This window comes from Onychostoma macrolepis, chromosome 25 (genome assembly GCF_012432095.1).
Source record: "Onychostoma macrolepis isolate SWU-2019 chromosome 25, ASM1243209v1, whole genome shotgun sequence".
Classification (NCBI taxonomy): Eukaryota; Metazoa; Chordata; class Actinopteri; order Cypriniformes; family Cyprinidae; genus Onychostoma; species Onychostoma macrolepis.
In genome coordinates this window covers 4,596,682-4,617,038 of record NC_081179.1, presented here as the reverse complement: position 1 = coordinate 4,617,038, position 20,357 = coordinate 4,596,682, and the positions used below count along the sequence as shown (strand labels likewise).

The following is a 20,357-nucleotide window of genomic DNA, read 5'->3' as shown; positions in this document are numbered from 1 at the left end:
AGGTGTTTCAAAGTAAAAGAGCCATTTCCCATTTATGTCACCAGAAGCCAAATACTTAATTGAACATGCCGGCAGATCTCACACGTACAGGCAATCGTAAATTCAGCCAGATATCCTCAGCCACAACTGTACGTGATCTTTGACCTTATTCCACCAGTGGTGGAAAGAGTACTGAAAATTTGTACTCAAGTACAAGTACTGTTACATTGCTGAAATAATACTCAATTACAAGTAAAAGTATTGGTGCCAAAACAGTACTTAAGTAAAAGTACAAAGTACTCGTCTCAAAAACTACTCAGAGTACTAGTTACTAGTTACTTTTTAGCTGGTGATATTTAATGAAAAAAAAAAATTAATTCATATCAAAGATCTATTTGGATAATAGCTACTTTGAACAAAATCCACTTTTATCTTATTGACTGAAATTAAATATTGGATATTGAATACTACACCTCTTGCTCATAGCAGATTCATGTTTGGATAGGAGTGGCTAAGAATATCTGTTTGTTACGTCTGACATCACGCTTCACCAATTCTGGGTCCCAACGCTCTGCCAGACACCCCCAAAAACACCAAACTGTGCTAATATACACACACAATGTCATGTAATACTGAAAAATTATAACCCTTACCTTTATTTCCATACTGAAATCCCAGATGGCCAGACAGTGATTCAGCTAAAATATTAGTGTCTGGGACACTGTGAGCACGGAGACTATAGTGTGCACAGCAAATTTTTAAATGCTTAGCTTAAATATGTAATATTAATTAAATAGTGCTCATAAATGGTTGTTGAGATAGTATTCTCAAGTGAAATAAGTAGAGGCATGGACCCGGAAACAGCAGTCCTTACGTCATGACTTAACAAGAGGATTCTCCCCAAGCCATCAAACTGACGTCATCAGAGCGAGAACGCCATTCCGGAGCGGAAGAAAATTTTTCAGTTTTTGATTAAAGATTACGACTACAGACAATTTTTTTTCCCAGTGTATTGCACGGTTTAATTGTTCACAAGACTAGTAATGTGCATTAAAAAGTTGTTTCATGACAACTAATCATTTTCAATACCATTGACAAAACTACAACATACTGTATACTGCCATATAGATATTTTTATATTTAAAAAAAAAAAAATTGTCCATCCATTTTTTCAAGGCAATCATTATTTCAAGCTTTGAAACTGGTTTAATCCAAGTCTTCTAAAAAGACACATTCGCTTTATATGATGAACAGCTTTTAATATAGGCCTTCATGTACATACATATAAATATTGATCAATTACCGTTACAAAAATTTCAATCTTAAACATTTGCTCATTCTGTGTATTTGTGTCTTTAAAATAGGGTAACTTTGTTGCAAAAGCTTACAACACAAGGACGCTTGATTTCAAACTGAATTGAATTTACAAAAAAAAAAATGACAAGTACAGTCAGTAATAAAATTATAAAACAAATAACCTCAATTCAGTTGAGGTATTCGAAATATGACAACATTAAATCTTTATAAGCAGTGATTTAAGAGCCATATATTTTAGGCCTATTTATTTAGGCTAGATAAATGGAACATCAGATGGCTTTGACCTGTAATGTCTGTACAATGTAGTGATGCAGTTAGACAGACTAGGATATTTATATGTACAAATCAGACAAATATCCCATTCCAAAACATTTCTAGCATAAACTTACATTGTAAAGAATTTAAAGTTCCATCTTTGATTGTTGGAAGACTTTCTGGTGCATTTCACGTACAGACAATAAAATCTCCAGTAGCATTTCCATCGGTCAGGCGTGGATCTATTCTGAATGGTTGATAACTTTCGACAAAGTTTAATCTAGGAGCAAAGAGAAATAATTTCTACTTTAAAAGCACGGAGAGATCGCGATAGCACACAGACTGCGCACAACATCGGAGTGAGAGGACAAGCAGTTCATTTGTATAAATTAGGCCTATTTGAAAGCTCGCATCCAGTTTTCTGTGACTACATGACTACATGTTCTCATGTTACAATAAAGCGCTCGCCACATTTGCGTGGAAATGATTAAAATTATGCGGAATACCTGCAATCCCCCACGGACATTCAGACTCAGTAACTGACAGGAGGCTGATGTGTGTCAAACTCGCTGTCTGAGAGGATGTGTATCGGTGTATATATGGTAGATAATGTGGAGAATCAGTAATGGAACCGTGTCAGATAGTTAAATATCGATATCAAAATATAGATATTTATGATAACGCTACCATGTAGTTTGTTTCTCCAAACTTTGAGTCCATAAACCATAAATGTGCTCCCTCACTGTCCGATCAGCTGCTCTTCACCTGCTGCAGCGGCGGCTTTTCCCGGGACTCGGTTCAGTTATCAGGGCTTTTATTGGTCCGTTTACGATCGGATATCTTTATTGGCTACTGAAGTTTCGTGAAAGGTTTGAATATCAATTCAAATTGTGGGCGTACTCAGTAACGAACTATGATTTTAAAAGTAATGAAGTAGATTATTTTGCTTAATTTGTACTTAAGAACAAGTAAAAGTACAGCTTTAAAAATATACTCAAAAAAGTACAAGTACCCGAAAAAACTACTCAATTACAGTAACGTGAGTAGTTGTAATTCGTTACCTCCACCACTGTATTCCACCCAGAAGAGTGACCACAGGCAATCACAGTGGGTGTCACGAGGTCATTAAGCTCATACATGCCCTCTCAATCTGTGCGTGCATGTGTGTGTTTTGGTTAGTGAGGATGTGCACATGCATACTAACAAGTGTGTGTGTGCATGCCTGAGGGAGTGAATTTCTGTGTGTTTACTTGGCTATACTTTGGAGACCTTCTTTCATGGATGCCCTCAAATTTAAAAATGATTCATAATTGAAGCAAGTAATGTTTATTTATTTGTTTGAATACTATATGCGTCATTTTATTTTTTGGTTATGCTTAATCTGTAAATCATTAACATTCTCTGTACTGAGTCTATAATATAAGCAAAGTTCTTAAAGGGATAGTTCACCCAAAAATGAAAATTTGCCATTCATTTACTTACCCTCAGGCCATCCAAGATGTAGATGACTTTTTTTCTTCAGTAGAACAGTAAAGAAGATTTTCAGCTGAAACTGTTGTCCTTGGTGATTCATAAAATGCAAGTCAGCGGCTACCCATACAGGTAGTTGAGAATAAAAAAAGCAGGAGGTCTTATGAAGGAAAACAATTGGTCTGTGCAAGAAACGTGACTCAAAAGGAGTCGAAATACCAGCGTATATGATCCAATGATGAATGAACTCATTCAGTGCTCCAGTTCATGTGTTCCAGTTTCAGTCCAGTTCAACACCAATTTTTCATTTTTTGGGTGCACTATCCCTTTAAAGGTGGTTATAGATGGTTTAAGATGGTCTCCCAGCCTGGTCATGCCAATATCAAGTTGGTCTAGCTTTGAAAATCTCTTTAAAAGCAGCCAGCACACTGGACTGATCATGTGAAAATTGCTGTGTAAGACCAGCAAACCATCTGAGTCTCATTTACAGTGTTTTGTTATTATGACAATGGCAAAGTGAATGCATGTTTGTGTGTTTTAGTGCTCAGAACGCTTTGTGACCTTGTGTTCGTCAACTTCAACAGGATATGACCTGCACTTCAGCAGGAAGCTGCACCTGTCACTGCCTCATTAAGCTCAGACAGGTCACCTCTGCCAGTAACATTAAGCTAAACTGAGCAGTTAGTTGGATGTGTGTTAAAGGAAAATTAATTTTTAACTGTATTCTGCACGTGAGGATCGAAGGTTAGATTAGTGTCAAATATCACCCCCAGATTTTTTAATTTATTTTGAAAATCTAAAACCGTACCTTCCATTGTTAAAGCTAGCGTACCAGTTTTAATAATTTGATGTGGTGTGCCAATAAGCATTACCTCTGTCTTATCACTATTAAGACAAAGGAAGTTTTGAGACATCCATTTTTTTTCTCTGAAATGCTGTGTTCACGAAAGCCAATAGCTGTGGTATCACCAGTTTTAGTGTGAATGTAGATCTGGGTGTCTTCTGCGTAAAAATGGAACTTAAGACCAAGGGACCTAAGAAGCTGACCAAGAGGAAATATGTACATACTAAAAAGTAGGGGGCTCAAAATGGAACCCTGTGGGACACCAAATTTAACATAACCGACTTTGGAACGACATCCATCCAGGGAAACAAATTGTCTACGGTCTGAGAGGTAAGATTTAAACCAATTTAAAACAGTGTCAGTAACATCAAAAACAGTTTCTAAGCGAGTAAGTAACACAGCGTGATCGACTGTGTCAAAAGCTGCGCTTAGATCTAGAAGAACCAGAATTGAGAGACAACCAGAGTCTGCAGCAATCAACAGATCATTAGTAACCTTAACTAAAGCCGTTTCAGTGCTGTGGAATTTACGAAAGCCAGATTGGATGGGTTCAAAAAGGAGAAGCCACAATACGCTCCAGGATTTTAGCTATGAAGGGAAGATTAGAGATCTGCCGAAAATTAATAAGATTATCAAAATCAACAGGAGTTTTTTTGGGGACAGGGTTTACAGCAGCAATTTTAAATGCTGCTGGCACCATTCCACAACACAAAGAATCATTTATCATATTCAGAACAACATTTTATTACTATTTAGGTTTAATGTACATATTAGTGCTTCAACCTAAGCAAGGACACATGTTAATTTTTTGTTTAGTTTAAATTCTTTATTTAATATTTCTATTTTATTTAATTTCTGCTTTATTTTAATTAACTTGGTTGCTAGGGTGTTTTGAGTTATGAGCATGTTGCTATGCAGTTGCCAAGGTGTTTTGGGTTGTTAGCATGTTGTTGTGCGGTTGTTAGGGTGTTTTGAGTTATGTGAGGGTGTTGCTATGCAGTTGCTAAGGTGTTTTGAGTTGCGAGTGTGTTGCTATGCAGTTGCTAGGGTGTTTTAAATTGAGTTATATGAGGGTGATGCTATGCTGTTGCCAAGGTGTTTTGGGTTGTATGCATGTTGCTATGCAGTTGCTAGGTTTTTTTTAGGTTTTTTTCAGCAAGGATATTACCATGTTCAGCGCACTGAAACGTAGAAAGGATATTGATACAATAGTCCATGTGACATCAGAGGTTCAGAGGCTATGAGAATACTTTTTGTGCACAAAGAAAACAATAATAACATAACTTATTCAACAATTCTTCTCCCTGAGTTACTGTCTTCCGCCATTTTGGAGAGTACTCCAGAACGTAATCAACGTAATCAGCATTGTTTTCGTTCAGCATGCACGCGCTGTCTATTGAAATGTAAACAACGTTGATTACATTCTGGGGTACTCTCCAAAATGGCGGAAGACGTGTAACTGGGGTTTCTTCAAGTCCAGAACACAAGTAAAAATTAGCTTGTATTAAGCACACAGTATTATAAACACATTTGTGTGCGTGTTTAAATGAAGACTTGTCTGTCGGGATCAGAGCAGCCATGTGTCATCAGTGCTCTGGTCGATTCCCTTCCAACTCAATGCAAAGCCAATGAAATCAGACAGAGTCCACTTAAAGTCATCAATACATTATAGTGGTGAAAGAATTAGTGAGCTCCGATTTCTTTTGTTTCTTATGTTCATGTTCCACAGACGATAGAAAGTCATGAGGGTGAGTAAATGATGACAGAATTGTCATTTTTGGGTGTACTGTCCCTTTAAGATTGTCTCAGTGTTCCCAACCTCTGAGTTTTCCAGCGAAGAGAACAAGAAACGTGAAGGATTGGGTTCGTCTGTACTGTGGGTCCGCTGGGTGGATGGAGTAGCCGGTCTGTGTAGAGGGATCGGGTTGCATCTTCTCCTCCATACAGGAAGACAGGCAGACTTTCAGACAGACGAGTGTAATGAGAGTGAGACACAGATACATCATACTCTCTTCATTCAAGGACAAACAGGACAACAGAGGTTTTCAGGGCTTTTTTTGCGCTCAATATTTTCATATTCTGTTGTCTGTAGTTCTTCGATCTGTTTTGGGCATGTCTGATGCTTCATTTTACACCTGCGTGAGATTCCCAGACGAGCATTTTATTACTCAAAGGCTGCTCTTTAGTAGCTCAGGAGACGTAGTTATGTTTCATTCTAGTAGCTTTGCCTCAAATGTTTCTGCTAAAAATAGTTTAGAAAGTCAAGAGTTGTCATACACTAAGAGAACAGAGGTATAGAATTAATGCGGATAGCATGTTGAGATTATGCTGAGTTCATAATGATACTCGATCCAAGCAGCGGAGTCTTTAGCTGTCTTCAAGAAACAGCTAAAGACACATCTCTTCCATCTACACTTAACCCTCTATCACTAGCACTCTCTATTCTGTCTATTCTATCAACCTGTTTTCTTTCAGTTATTAAAAAAACTCCCAAAAACTCTCTAATAATAACACTGTCTATTCTATTTCCATTGTCTACTTTTCTTTTTATTTATTAAAATAAACATTGACCCACTAGCACTAACACTCTCTGTTCTATTTCTATTCTATCTACTTGTTTTCTTTTCTTTTTAAAAACAAAAAACCCTTTAACACTAACACTCTCTATTCTATTTCTTTTATGTCTACTTTTCTTTTATTTATTAAAAACCTTGACCCTCTAACAGTAGCGCTTCCTATTCTATTTCTATTCTGGCTACTTGTTATCTTATATATATATATATATATATATATATATATATATATTTTTTTTTTTTAAATCTCTAACAATAACACTCTCTATTCTATTTCTATTATGTCTACTTTTCTTTTTATTTATTAAAATAAACCTTGACCCACTGGCACTATAGCGTTCTCTATTCTATTTCTGTTCTATCTACTTGTTTTCTTGTATTTATTAAAAAAACTTGACCCTCTAACACTTGCACTGTCAATTCTATTTCTATTAAATCTACCTTTTTTATTTAAAAAATCACTAACACTCTATTCTATTTCTATTCTATACTTTTCTTTTATTCAATTAAAAACAACTTTGACCCTCTAACACTAGCGTTCTCCATTCTATTTCTGTTCTAATTGTTTTCTTTTTATTTATTAAAAAACCTTGACCCTCTAATCATAGCGTTTCTATTATTTTTCTTTTCTATCTACTTTTATTTTTATTTGAAAAAAAAAACAATAACTTAACACTCTAACACTAGCTATCTGTATTTTTATTCTATCTAATTTTCGTTTTTTTTATTTATAATAATAAAAAAAAAAAACTTGCTACGTTAGACTATCCAGAACTTATCACTTATATTTTGTTGCTCTTTCGTTGGTTTTGATGGCTTCTATTGTCCTCATTTGTAAGTCGCTTTGAATAAATAAAAGTGTGGTACGGGCTTCCTCTAGTGGTATGCAGAGGAATCACTGAATTAAATATAAATTAATGTTAAAACATTTTTTGTACATTTAAGTACAGTACAGTTGTTGTTTTGTTTTTTTCTTTTACTTTTTAAGTACAGTACAGTTTTTATTTACCTGTATGTAAGCACAATGCAGTGTTAATGTTCAAACTGCATTTACAATGTTTAAAGTGGCCAACAATAATAAATATTCTTATTAGGAATAAAACTGTTTTTGAACTGTGCATAGTAGCTGAATAATTAGGCCTACTACGCTACTGTATTTTAATGTTGGTCATTATGGTGGTACTTGGTGTAAAAAGTTTGGGAACCACTGTGCTAAATAATTAAATGTAAATGTAAATATTGGGAACTTTGACTTTGGACATTCTACAAATTCAGATTCAGTATAGAATTATAGATTTTTTTGTTTTATTTATTTTTTTGCTTTTTATGTAAGTAGTCTGCTATACTGTTATAAAGAGCTCATTGATTTGCATTACCAGAATTATCAGAATTTCATCTTCATCGTGTATATAAATTTAAAGATTTTGTTCCAATGGAATTTTCAGACTGTTATCTGATATGTCAGGCTTTACAGGGTTAATTGTTTTATGAACTGCAGTGTCTCACAATGGAAGGTGTTTGTTGAGATTTAACCGTTGACCAGCCTGTGACCTGCTTTTTACTTCATTAACTCTCCCTCAAAGACTCTAAGACTCTTAAGAACCTCTAAAGATTTACTAATCAGCACTGGCCGTTTAATCAGTGCATGTGTGTCTGTTTGAGAAAGCCAGACGGACTTTTTCCAGATTTTCTGTGCTGATTTTCGAGCACTTGAAGGCTCAAAATCATCAGTAAGAATGTGTTAATTATGAAAATTACAAACTACTCAGCAATAATTTAAATCATATGCATCATTTTCCAGCAAAAATGTTTTTTTTTTTTTTTAGTTTAATGAATTTACTGAGTTGTAATTTAAACTTCCTAACTTCTTGTATATTGTTTTATAAAGAAAAAAACTTTAAAAATGTTTTACAAAAACAGAAAAAAAGGCTCCAAAAACACACACACATACATATATATATATATATATATATATATATATATATATATATATTCAGCAATGCATTTTATATTTTTCTTTACTTTCATATATACATACATATATAAAAATATATAAAAATATATTTCTAAAAAAAACAAAAAACAATATAAATATTGAAATTTTTCATTGAATATTACTCTCAGAAATTTGTCCCATTACTGAAGTAAAATGGCTTTATTTGGAGTTTGACTGTGCTCCACCCGGAGCGATGAGTGAAGTCAGTCTGTCCGTGAGTCAGTTGGACTTCACGCTTCCCCTGCGTCATGACTAGGTGTCATGGGGTCAAGCAGATTGGTATTAAATCCTTAATGAAGTCTGCTGAGACTCAGATTGCTGTGTATGTGTGTGTGTGTGTGTGTGTGTGTGTGAAGCGCTGTGATAATTACATCCTGTCTTGGGGTTGGAGGAGACCTCTTGTTCTGTACTGCACTTTTTGATAAAACAGGCGCTTCTCCCGGCACTATTTCTCTAATAATGAAGGGAAACAGGCATTTTGAGGAGTGACTGCTGATTGTTTGACTGACTTGAATTGATGTGATAAAAATAGAATTTTCCTTCAGAACTGTGTTCCAATTCACATCCTGTCCACCCTAAGTAGTGTGCGAGGCTAGAATCAGTAGGGTTGAATCAGATTTTGCTGTAAAATTGCCAATAATAAGTTAATTTAATAACTAGAGTGAGTAATAGCTGGTACTGAGATGAATGGGAATAGAACAGATAACTTTCTCCAGGTGTAATAGTCATCGTTGATCTTAACTGTACTGTAGTATACTGATCATATAATGTATGAAACAGCATGCATTATGTAATAAATGTTTTTACTGTTTGATTGCTTCTTATATGCATGTTCAATCAAGGCAACACACTGATGATACAGTATGTTTGGAATTGAAAACTAGCTTAGTATATACCGCACTGCACATGTAGGCATTTAATATATATATTTTACCAGTGATCAATGTTTATATTTACAGTTAGCAATGCATTTCTTTTTTTTTCTTTTAAATACAGTTTTCTGTAAAATTAACATAAATAAAATAATCAAGACAAAATGATGTAAAGATTGTGTCACGTCTGGTCCATTGTTCACACATTTTGACAACTGTATTATGTGACGAATTGATACAGTGTAGAGCACACAGCAGTGTGTGTTATCTGACTCCGCCTCTCTCTCCTCACAGCGCTCGTTAAGGCCTGATTGGCGCTTCGCTCTGATTGGCTGCCGTGTAATCAAGAGCTTCTTCCAGCGGATGATAGTAATTGCGTGTGAAGTGGGCTGAGTGCGAGTGTGTTGCTGGATGTTTGTTATGGAGTGTGTTTTTATAATGATCATTTATGTGCTGTTAGGTTGATGGAAGGTGACATTAATACAGGCAAACGACTCTCTCTCTCTTTAATCAACTGAAGTACATTAGAGCTCAATTTAAAACAGCATTATACTATTATTAACAGGGAGTGTTCCGCAAACCTTTGGCTTAACGTTATGTAAATGTTGTGTAAATGTTAGAAATTAAATTATGTTAATGAACTGTTCTTATGATGTCATTTGCAGATGATAGACATTCTCAGAATGTTAGGAGAAAATGATCTCAGTGTAACATTGCCTGAACGTCTTTTTAATGAAACTTTAACATGCAGATGTGTTTTGCATATGACTTCTTTACATGCTTCTCATTGTGTTTAATTGAGCAAGTGGCTCACAACTAGATCTATTTGCATTTTAAGTGTAGTTTCTGAGCTCAAAGTGATTGACTGTAAATCTCTGTGCTGATCTCAGATCGAGATAGCTCGACTAAAGTCACTGACACTTTCTCAGGTTATCATGAACTCGAAGAACAGATGCTTTTCGAATTCTTGAAAAGCAAACAGCAGCCTAGATATGACTGAAAAGCACTCATACACAACTGTTAAGCTTTGTTTACATGTCAGGAACTAAACATTTTAGTGAAAGGATTATTTTATTTTATAAGTATTAAATTGTTTGAATTGTATAATGTCAAGTTTTTCTTAATTTTTGTTTTATTTGATATATATATATATATATATATATATATATATATATATATATATATATATATATATAATTTTAAAAAGTATTATGTATTTTAGTTTTAGAAAGTAACTATTTGGTTTATTATTTTATGCATTTTATATTCATTTTATATTATATATATTTTTATATATTTTTATATTTTATTTTATTTTTAGGAAGTACATTATTTATATTTTCTATATTATTACTATATTATTTTAGATTATTTTATTTTAAGCTTAGTTTACATGTCAGAAAGTTTAGTTTTTTATTTATTATGTTATTTATTTTTATTTTTAGTATTTTATTTTATAATTGATCATTTAATTTTTCATAAAATATATTTTTTATTTATTATATAATATAATTATATATTTAATTTTTACAGATTTTATTTTATGATTGATTGTGTTTTTATAAAATATTTTAGTTTTATATTTTAATTATATATTTTATTTTTTATAAGTATTTTAATCAAATATTTTTATGTATTGTATTTTTATATATTTTTTCTAAAGTAATAATTTTAATATCTTTTATTTTATTTTATACATCGGTAAATATCTGGGAAATAATTTTTCGGTTACTGATTTAATTTTTTATATTTACTGTATATTAATGGTAGATGGTGTGTGGAATAATCACTCCAATAAAGTACTTCAAAAATTGAGAGAGAAAGAGAGAAAAAAAACGTGTTTGAAGCCCAAGGCAGAGAGAGATGAATAAAGTTGGAGAAGACAGAAAAGATGAGAAGAAAATGAGAATATATGAAGATATGAGAGTGCTGGCCTCTTGAGCGCTCTGGCCAAAGACAAACTGAGAGAGAGAGAGAGAGAGAAAGAGAGAAACGTGTTTGTCTGTTGGGCTGAAGCTCTTTCTGATGTCTTTGCCTGCAGCCATGTGTGTAGCAGAGTTTGCACGTGTGTGTCTTTGCTCAGAGCGAGTCATGCTACTGAATGCACATTTCTGACTCTCTCTCTATTCTAGACACACACACACACACACACACACACAGTCACTCATTCCCCCTCCGAGCCTCACAGTTGGCGAGCTGTCGCTTCCTCCGCTCGTCTCAATCATCGGCGGCGTCCTCTCCTCCCTCACTTTCATCCCCACTTCTCTCTCAAACCCCTCCTCCTCCCACACTCTTCCTCCGTTTTGTTTCGCTCTCATCTCTCTCTCTGTGAAAATTTCATGATACAGTTGATGACAGATGAGTTTCCTTTGATAGCTTCTTCTTGTCTGTCAAAAACTGCGACTACTTATCCAGAAACTGCAGCCTGTAAGTACTCAGTGTGAGTGTGTGTGTGTGTGTGTGTGTGTGTGTGTGTGTGAGATATTTATCAATCACACACTACTCTCAGCCGAACGTGTCGTGTGTTGAAAGTAGTTGTATTTGCATGCATGAACAAATGCAGGCTTGGCTGCATATCAAGGACATGCTACATGTTCTTCAACTGTGTTTTTTTCTTTTTTTCTTTTGACTTTTGAATATTTTTATAGAATTTCTAATATTATGAAGTTTGCTTTTCAGAAAATATATGCATCTTAATTATTTTTTATACAACATTATAATTATTTTTATTACCAAAATAGTTTTTAAATTTTTTTCCTTGGTTTTGAGCATAATAATTTTTTTATTTTTTAAGGAACATGCATGAATTTGAATATTTAGTTAGTCCTTGAGGACATCTCACTTTTTTTTTTTAATCATGTTTAATGTTTAGTGCTTTTATAGCTTATTATACAAAATATAATGTTCTTCAGCTGTATTTTTCATGTTTTGCATCTTTCAAAAGCATTTTTAATTGAAACTTAATTGCTTTAAATATGAAAGAATTTCAGAGAAAAATATATTTTGAACGTTTAAAAATATTTTTAAAAATTATATTACTACATTTACATTTCATATGCATCTTAATTGTAGTTTTATATCATTTAAAAATCATAATTATTTTTATTACCAAAATTGTAAAAAATGTGTTAAGCTTTAATTAGTTCTTTTTTGCATTTTTAAAAGCATTTTTACTTGAAGATCAGTTGAATAAGATCAGATAATTATCAATATTTTAAATATATTTTAAGTATTTGTAAATAATTTGAATGATTAAATTTACATTTCAGAGAATATATGCATCTTAAATTATTTTTATATAATTAAAAAAATAAAAATAAAATTAGAATAATTAGAATAAATAAAAATATATTTTTATTATTTTTATTACCAAAATTGCAAAGTTTTTTCGTTTTAAGCATTCATTTATTATATATATATATATATATAAAATGTGTGTAGTGTATGTATATAAGCAACATGAATGTATTTGAATATTTAATCAGGCTATTATCATGTTTAGTGCTTTTATGGCTGATCATGCATTTCTGTGTCGCTCTTACATGCTGCTTGAAGGGTCGTTTTTAATTAGTGTATTGATTTCATTGTGGTTTAAATTGCCAATTAAATTCGGTCTCAAGGTGAATCACAGAGTGTTACCGTTACAGATACCATGGTATTACCATGTTTTTTGGACATAGTACCAATCAAGACACTCCAATGACTTTAATACTATTATATTTGAAATACCCTGGAATATATACCATGGTATATATATCAGAGTACCACATTACTTTATTGTAAAGCTGAACCGTGGGGGCTGACGGTATGTGTGCTGCGGATCTTTGAATGAGTCAGTGTTTCTGGGAAACGTGTCACTGAATGTCAGAGACCTTCTACATGTGTGTGTACTTGCATATGTAATCAGTCTTTGAGGGCAAGGTGGCTCTGAACATGTCAATGTCCTGGATGTGTTTGTCTTTAAACGGTCTTTAAAGTGTCTCTTTTAATTGGTTTATTGATCCACATGCTCTAAATTGCGTATTGGATTGTGTTTGAAGGTGAACTGGCGCTACTGTGGCGTCGAGGTAATTGATAGAATGGTGCTTTCGGCCGCAGCTATTACTGTATGCTAATATCATAGGATTCTCTGAAGATCCATGGAGTGTAATGATATAGAAGCTCAGAACACTGATAGCTGGTTTTTATTTGGTATGTTGGTCTGGTGTATATTTAGTTTATTTTTAAATTATTTCATAACATAACATTTTTATTATATTATTTCATAATATTATTTAATAAATTATTGTTTTTATTTGTATAGTGGTCTAGTGCACTTTTTAAAAATATTATGAAATAATATTTAATTTTATATATGTTTTATAATATTATTTAATAAATTATTGTTTTTATTTGGTATAGTGGTCTAGTGCACTTTTTAAAAATATTATGAAATAATATTTAATTTTATTATGTTTTATAGTATTATTTAATAAATTGTTGTTTATTTGGTATAGTAGTCTAGTGCACATTTTATTTAATTAAAAAGTATTATTTCATAATATTTAATTTGTATTATGTTTTATAATATTATTTAATAAATTATTGTTTTTATTTATATTGGGCTGGTGCATATTTTATTTATTTTAAAAATAAATGCATAATATTTAATACAATACTGGGGTTTATTTGGTATAGTGGTCTGGTGCATGTACATAGTTATTTCATAATATTTCATTAGTATTCAATTTATTTCAAAATACGGTTTTATTAATTCTTACAATATTCAATAAAATTATATCAGAAACCATTCCAATATGCTGTTTAGTGATCAAGAAACATTTCTTAGCAATGTTGAAAACTGTTGTACTGCTTCATATTTTATGAAAACTGATGTTTTGTTCAGGACTAATTTTATTTATAGAAAGTTCAAAAGAACAGCATTTAGTTAGAAGTCTTTTATAACATAAATATTGTTTGATAATATTTTAAATTATAAATCAATATAATAAATTATTATTTTTTAGTTCAAATCATGCAACAAAAAAAAAAAAAAAGCAGCAGTTTTTCATGTTACTCCAGTTACTTTGTGATCTGAAGTAAAATAAAACAAAACAAAAACAGGCAATGCTTCTATCCAAAATTAAAAATGATTGACTCTCATAGTTGTAAGGTAGGGCTTTCGTTCCTATAGCCGCAATATTGAACATTCTGATATTTTCCATTCATTTTTCTATGAGTATCCAGTCTTCTGCTGCTCATATTGTCTCTGGGATTAGTCAGAAGTAATTATAATGTGTGTGTGCGTGTGTGTGTCGCTGCTGTCCCCTCCGGCTGACTGACTCATGTGTGTGTCGTTGTGTGTGCTGTACACATCTGGGTGATTCTTGGACTGTCCTTTTTCGTTTAAATCAGTGTGTCAGACTCTGGAGCCGCGACTGAGATGTTTGGAAGATGAACATCCTGCTGCAAAATCCTGCGAACGCCAGCTTTAAACTGAAGTTAGCTTCACATTAGCTGGTCTAGAGAGCTGATCAGATGGACTAACACCTGGCACTGGCAGACCAAGCTGGTGTAAGGTGGTCAGAGTTCGGAGATCAGCTTGGATCAGCAAGAAACCAGCTCGACCATCTTAAAGTCGACATGAACATGATTTTTAAATATTATACAAAATAATTAATTATTTAAAACAAAATGTAAACAATACATTTAAAATATCACACAGAAATTACTTTATTAGAAAAAAATGAAATAAATTTATAAATTATTATAAAATATTAAATAATTATAATAAAATTTATGTTATAAAATACTTTATAATATAATATTATTATTATTATTGATCCTCCTCCTCTTCTTATATTATTCAAAAATTTGGGGTTATTTTAATAATTTTAAAATAAGTCTATTATATTCACCAAAGGTGTGTTTATTTGACAAAATATATTTTACGTTTTTATAATAATATTTTTGTAGAAACTGTAATACATTTTTTAAATTCAGGATTCTTCAGTGCATATAAAATTGAAAAGAGCAGCATTTATTTGAAACAGAAATATTTTCGAACATGATAAATGTCTTTATTGTCAGTTTCCATCAATTCAATTCAATGCATCCTTGCTGAAGAATAATAAAAATATTAATTTCTTAAATAATTGTTCAGTTTTTAAAATATATACAGAATATTTTAAAACAGAATTTGCTTTGAATTTGTAAATAAAGGATTTTTGCAAACAGTTTAAAATGTTAAATATATATAAATATTTTGTTATCAAAACAAATTAAATTATGAAATTACTATAACAATAAATTAAATTATTTAAAAAAATATATAAAACTGAATTGCCTTTTTTTTTTTTTTTTACAAAACCTTTACAATATATAAATGATTCATATATAAATGATTCATATATAAATTATTATTGAAACAAAGTAAGCTCATGAAATTACTATAAAGTAAAATAAATTCTTTAAAATAATATACATAAAACTGAGTTGGCTTTGAATTCATAGCTTTCAGTCGCGTGACCGGCTCAAAGACTAAAACATCCACAGAACTGCAGCACAAGCCTGTCAGTTTTCATCTGTTTCACAGCCGCAAATATTCAGATCACCTCTCAAAAGAATAAAACAAAGATATGTGAACAAAATGCAAGTTTTGTCCATTTGCAATCCATATTATATAAACCTGCGACAAAACATTGTGAAAAACACTTAAAATGCCATAATGCATTAAAAACAGTGATATTAAAAGAACAAATTCAGTACACACCTTATTGATTATGCTTACTTTATATAGGCAAGCAGATGAGCCCGGAATATGAACGTAATGCTCTAAATAGTATTTTTATGGGAAACAGTTTAATGTGAAACTTTGTGCATTGTGTTTATATTCTGGGTTCATCTGCTTCCTTTACAAAGTTTGCATCATCAACCAGGTGGCGTTCCTATAAGAGTGTGTCTTCACGTGAAAACTATCAGTTGGTACATAAAGAATTTTTTTACAGTTCATTTTACAAGTATTCAATGCGGTAAAAATGTGGGACAGGACTTTTATTTGTTTGTTTGCTCCATCCAGAAAAGACCAAACTCTGAGAGAATTGAGATTGTGCCCTTGCTCTGGGAGTTTCCTGTAGCCACGCAGCCCTCGACCAATCACTGAGCACCATTAGGCAGCGTGTGGCGGCTCCCGTCCCAGCGCTAATGATACACCTGACCTCCGACCCCGTGAGAGAGATGAGCAGGCAGAACTAGCCGAGCTCTGAGCCAGAACCGCAGCCGATGGGAGCGCGGGATGAGATGGGATGAGACAGATCTCACTGCGAGGAGATTTTAACTACGCTAAACCCTTCGCCACAGTAACCGCACCAATGGGATGAGAGGAAGATGACGGATTGTACCCGTGTTTATTTTAAGAGCAGATTTTGTTCTCATTTCGTGGGGGTTTTTAGTGTTGTAAATTCTTAGATACGCTATTGTGTTACTTCTAAAATATGTAAGTATAATTATGTTGCATTGCAAGGAATGGAAATCATGAAGAATTTAACATTACTGCTTCTGATTCCACCAATGAAAACAGTTCCTTAACAATTGCCTTTTCATTCAAGAACTAGAAAACATTATTAAAAAAAATTATTATATGTGGTTTTCAGAGTATTTTTCTTTTAACAAACCTACTTAGAACCAGTTTTCCCAGAACATTTCAGAATGTTTTACTTTCTCTCTCTTTTTTTCTTTCTCTCTCGACAGTGGGGAAAAAAAAAAAAAAAATATATATATATATATATAACATTTTATTATGCAAATAAATAAATAAGTGAATGGGACAGTGTTTTATATATATATATATATATATATATATATATATATATATATATATATATATATATATATATATATATATATATATAATATATGTATATATGTATATAAAATGAAGCTCTCCATATAAATATAATTTAAAAATATAATTTGGAACTAACTGAAACAAAAATAAATTAAAGCTAAAAAAAAAAAAAATTAAATTAAAAAATTATATATAATTAAAATATATATAAAATAGAAATGACAAAAGCACATAAAATTACTAAAACTTAAAAATATATTTTTTAGTAAAGAATAGTAAAAATAAAATAAAATTCAAGATATCAATAAATAGCATAATAGTGCAAACAGTAAAGTTTACAATAGTTTACAAGAGTAAAACATCCCCCGTTTGAATACTTTATGGGTAGTTTTTATTTGGAAGTATCTAAATTAAATAAAAATTAAGTCAAACATATATATATATATATATATATATAAAGTGTATTTATTTTTAGATTTAAGTAACTATCTTTTTAATACATTTGTTCAATTAGGTAATACTTGCCTTTTCTGTTTACTCTTCTTTCTTTTTTTTGCAACTGTTTGCATCCGAATTATGACTGATCTTCCTTTTTAATCATTTATAACCCCATTTACACCATAAAGTCATGTTTTCTGTTGGCTGTGCATGAGAATAAATATATTAGACACTGTTGCTATTAATCAGATGTGGCATTTCGAGTCTAAAAACCGGTATTATTCAAAAGTTGATTGCATACCTTGTGTTCCTTATAACTCAGTCTGTCTCCCTAAATCTGAACGTGAACGTGGGCTGTGTCACAAAGCTCCTGTAACATGTTGTTTATGGAGCAGAGAGGCGGACAGCAGTGACGTCTATGGAGGGTTTCCACATCGCCACCTACTCCTCTGAAGACACTTTCTGTCATTCTGTCTCTCCCACATGCTCTCGCTCTTCTCTCCGGCCGCCCGTGACGCTGCTGAGGGCTAATTTGGCTATTTCCATGTAAATATGAGGCTTGCGTGTGGTTTAATTACTATGGAGATGACTTCGGAGCGAGCGTGTGATTTGAGCGATCAGAGCCAAGCATCAGGGAGGAGAGCGGCGGATAATGCTAGACGTGCAGAAGTTGGAGGTGGAGAAGCTTGTGATCAATTAGGAGACTGGGAATAACCTTCCTCTTTTCTTCTCTCTGTCTTTTAGGGGAAGAGAAATAAACCAGGAGTGGAGTCCGTCGGGACTCCTGATTCAGGAAGAGGAAGAGGAGAGAAAAAAGCCATCAAGTAGGTGCAAGGACATTGGTTTCGTTCACTGGGGTGTTTTGTAAGATCGTTGTGTTGGAGCGAAGCCTGAACATCAGAAATCAGCGCCGCGATCGCAGTCCGTGGATGACAAACATGTGTTTTGAGCAGAGGAAATCATTTCAGAAGTTGTTAAAGCAGTGTCGGTCTGTCAGAGGAAGCAAGAGAGGCTTTATATATATATAAAATTTTATTACGAAATAAAATGTCATATTTTTTGTTGTTGTGTGATAGCCCAGAGAATTGTAATTAGCAAACTGATTGATTGATTTCAGTTAGGCAATTCAATTCTTAACATCGCTTTTTTAATAATAATAATAATAATAATAATAATAATAATAATAATACAAATAAAAAAACTCAGGGGAGTTCATAAATTTTATGTTTCATCCTCCATATTGACAAGCATTGGGTTGGTGATCAGAAAGATTATTACGTTATTAATTGTCAAAATGATTAAGATACCAGGGAAAGATTATATACACTGTAAAAAAAAAAGAAGTTGAGCCAACTTAAAATTAAGGCAACCAGCTTCAGCAGAGTTTTGAGTTCTCAACTTGTCATTTTAAGTTTATACAACAAAAATTTGAGAATCTCCCACAAAAATAAGTTGAGCAAACTCAAAAATCTGCTGAAGCTGGTAAAACTTTTTTTTTTTTTTTTTACAGTGTATGTACTGGAGCATGCATGCATATATATATATATATATATATATATATATATATACACACACACATATATATACACACATACATATACTTTCATGAAAATAATAAATAAAATAAAAATATATTACAATAGGAAATCAGAATTTTTTTACTTATGTATACTTATTTATTTATTAAAATAATAAATAATAGAATACCAACAATAGGCAATGTGTGTGTGTATATCATTTTATTGTTATCATTTATTATGTATGTGTGTGTATATATAAAATGTAATTATATGTAATATTGTTATTATAGAATAAATTGATTTATAAAATAAATAATATCTATCCATCTATAATATATGTATATATGTGTGTAATATATACATAATTGTTATGAAAATAAGAATAAGAAAAATAATAAATAGGTCATACAAACCTTTTTCCATACAAAAACTATTATTATTTAAGATAATTAATAGTAGAATATTAGCTAATATATATATATATATATACATTTTATTATGGTTATTTTTTATTATTATGTATATATAATATAATTATAATATACATTTTATAAAATAATATTATATATTATATACATTTTATAAAATAATAAATAATAGAATATCTGCATATTATATATAATTTTATTATCTACAATTGTTATTATTATTATTATATAATATTTTTCATTTGTTTTATAAAAAAAAATAATGGCATGTCATCAAAAAAAATGCATATGTTGTCTTACTATTAATATTAATAACTATGTTGATAATTAATATTATTAAGACAATAAACAAAAAATGGGAAGTCTGCTGCAATCTTGTATTGGTTTGTTCAGTATCAGCCTCTTAGAAATTTCCCTCACGGATCGGCACTGCCAAAAAGTCATGATTTCCTTTCCATTTCATTCACCATTAAGTTGAACAGTCTAGACTTGCTTTGAAGAAAAAAAAAAAAAAAAAAGACAAGTACGAGACCCATCATCTGCATTCATAATGAGCGCGGCGCTCTGGCATTCATTCGGGACGCATCCTCTCCCAGCCATTGCGGCTCTTTGACTGACGGTGAATCTGAAAGCGATTGATTGAGGATGCGGGATGTTTGAACTCAGCGGGACGCTGCGTTTTCATTGTTTTGCTCGGCGGCTGATCACACGCCTCCTTGTTTGTGGGACGGTTATTCTCAGAGACGCGCGCCAGTAAAAGTCGGTGCCATGTTTTGCCATGTGTTGTGTGCTTCGTGACATTGCAGCTGCTGCTTTGGACTAACGAGTACTTCTTTGGAT

At 32.1% G+C, this 20,357-nt stretch overlaps 1 protein-coding gene across 3 annotated transcripts in view; it reads left to right on the top strand.

The window, feature by feature from the left end:
• The window catches only part of syt7a (synaptotagmin VIIa), a 147,938-nt gene that overhangs the window by 64,767 nt on the left and 62,814 nt on the right, over nt 1–20,357 (top strand). For all 3 annotated transcript variants that reach the window (XM_058766604.1, XM_058766603.1, XM_058766605.1), the window contains exon 3: nt 18,314–18,393. In XM_058766604.1, coding sequence (XP_058622587.1) covers nt 18,314–18,393 — 80 coding nt within the window. The remainder of the gene's footprint in view (nt 1–18,313; nt 18,394–20,357) is intronic.